Source organism: Calidris pugnax, unplaced genomic scaffold (genome assembly GCF_001431845.1).
Source record: "Calidris pugnax isolate Ruff unplaced genomic scaffold, ASM143184v1 scaffold371, whole genome shotgun sequence".
NCBI lineage: Eukaryota > Metazoa > Chordata > Aves > Charadriiformes > Scolopacidae > Calidris > Calidris pugnax.
The window spans coordinates 480,879-483,085 of record NW_015091373.1 but is presented as its reverse complement, the minus strand read 5'-3'; the positions used below and the strand labels follow the sequence as shown (position 1 = coordinate 483,085).

At 67.1% G+C, this 2,207-nt stretch overlaps 1 protein-coding gene across 1 annotated transcript; it reads right to left on the bottom strand.

The window, feature by feature from the left end:
* Positions 1-52: 52 nt before the first annotated feature.
* PMVK (phosphomevalonate kinase) lies at positions 53-2,201 on the bottom strand. The gene is made up of 4 exons (XM_014961232.1): positions 2,118-2,201; positions 1,833-1,896; positions 401-553; positions 53-304 (listed from the first exon to the last, which is right to left on the bottom strand). Exons 1-4 carry the CDS (start codon positions 2,198-2,200, stop codon positions 53-55), a joined length of 552 nt encoding a protein of 183 aa, XP_014816718.1. The 5' UTR covers position 2,201.
* Between the last annotated feature and the right edge of the window lie 6 nt (positions 2,202-2,207).

Genomic DNA, 2,207 nt, shown 5'->3' with positions numbered 1-2,207 from the left:
CCCCCCACCGCAGCCTCACCCTCCCCCCCCCAGGAGCTGGGGAGGGTTTTAGCTAAAACCTCCAGCCGAGGGGTCGGTGGCGGTGCAGCGGAGTCATGCCCGCGGGGCCACCGCGGTGCCAGCGCAGCCCCGGCTTTGGTGCCGCGCTCCAGGAAGAGGTGCTGCCTTGCTCACCAGCGACGAAGACCCAGTTCCTCCTCTTCCTCGTCTCCTCGGTGGCCACCACCCGCACGGTCTGCACCGCGTCCCCGTAGACGTCCCGGAACCATTCCACATCCGAGAGGCGCCGTGTGTCGCTCACCACCTGCACGGGGGCTCCGTCAGCTCCTGCCCCATGTGCCCCATGTGCCCCACATGCCCCACACCCCCTGAATGCCCCCAAACACCCCCCGCTGCTCACCCACACGGGCTGTGCTGCCCCCTCCACTGCCGTCCTGCAGAAGAAGCCAGGGTCAGCGCAGCGCTTCTCCTCGCCCCAGCGGATCATGTCCTGCCGGTACCTCTCCTTGTAGGCGCTGGCGTCCAGGAGCCGCTGGAAGTCCAGGCCATGCTCCTGCAGGGACAGGGGGTCAGCGGGCACGGCCTGTGCCACGGCGCAGCACAGCATGGCACGGCACGGCTCAGCACAGCACAGTGTGGTGTGGCATAGCATGGCATGGCACGGCATGGCCTGGGACTACATGGTGTGGCATGGCATGGCATGGCATGGCATGGTGCAGTGTGGTATGGTGTGGCAGGGCAAGGAATGGCGTGGTGTGGCATATCATGGCAGGGCAGGGCATGTTGTGGTGTGGCATCGCATGGTTTGGCATGGATGGTAAAGCACGGCACAGCATGGTACAGTATGGCGTGGTGTGGCATGGCACAGCATATCATGGCATGTCAAGGCTCGGCTCGGCATGCCATGGCTCAGCGCAGCACCGTGGCATGGCACGGCACGGTGCAGTGTGCCATAACGTGGCACAGCACAGCGTGGGACTACATGGTGTGGCATGGCCCAGCACGGCATGGCATGGTGTGGCATAGCATGGTGTGGCGTGGCACAGAATGGCAGGTCATAGCGTGGCATGGTGTGGCATATCACAGCACAGCATGTCATGGCGCGGCATGGCACGGTGTGGCACGGCATGGTGTGGCATGGCTTGCATCGGGATACCATGGCTCAGCACAGCACTGTGGTGTGGCACAGCATGGCACGGCACGGTGTGGGACTACATGGTGTGGCACGGCATGGCACAGCATGGCACAGTGTGGTGTGGCATAGCATGGCACGGCATGGGACTACATTGTGTGGCAAGGCATGGCTCAGTGCAGTGTGGCATGGCACGGCACAGCATGGCATGGCGTGGCGTGGCATATCATGGCACAGCACGGCACGGTGCAGCGTGGCACTGTGTGGTTTGGCGTGGACAGTACAGCATGGCACGGCATGGCACAGTATGGCACGGTGTGGCACGGCACAGTGTGGCATGGCACGGTGTGGCACGGCACGGTGTGGCACAGCATGGCAGCAGGGCACGGCTCAGCACAGCACCGTGGTGCGGCACAGCGTGGCACAGCATGGTGCGGTGTGGCAGGAGACTACATGGTGTGGCGTGGCATGGCTGAGTGCAGTGTGGCACAGCGTGGCACAGCGTGGCATGGCATGGCGTGGCATATCACGGCACAGCACGGCACAGTGCAGCGTGGCACCGCGTGGTTTGGCGTGGACGGGACAGCATGGCATGGCACAGTATGGTACGGCGTGGCACGGCGTGGGAGGGCACGGCGTGGGGTGGCACAGCACGTCGGGGCGTGGCAGGGCGTGGCAGGGCGCGGCAGGGCGGGGGTACCTTGGCGTACTGCTCCTTGAGGGGCCCGGAGAGGCGCAGGACGGTGCAGACATCGGGGCCCAGCCTGCGGGAGAGGGGTCAGCGGCACCGGGCCCGGTACCGGCTCCACCCGGCCACCCCCTCCCCAACCCGGTACCGGCTCCGCCCCGCCCGGCCCCGCCCACTCACCCCAGTACCGGCCCCGGAACCGGCTCCACCCCCGCGGTGCCGGTCCCGGCCCCGCCCCTCCCGGTGACAGCCACGCCTCCCCCGGTAACGGCTCCGCCTCCCTCCCCCTCCCGGTACCGGCTCCGAAGCTCCTCGGCCACGAAGTCCTTCCCCGACTTCCTCTTCCCGCTCAGCAGCAGCACCGCGCGCGGCGCCGCCATCCGCCCC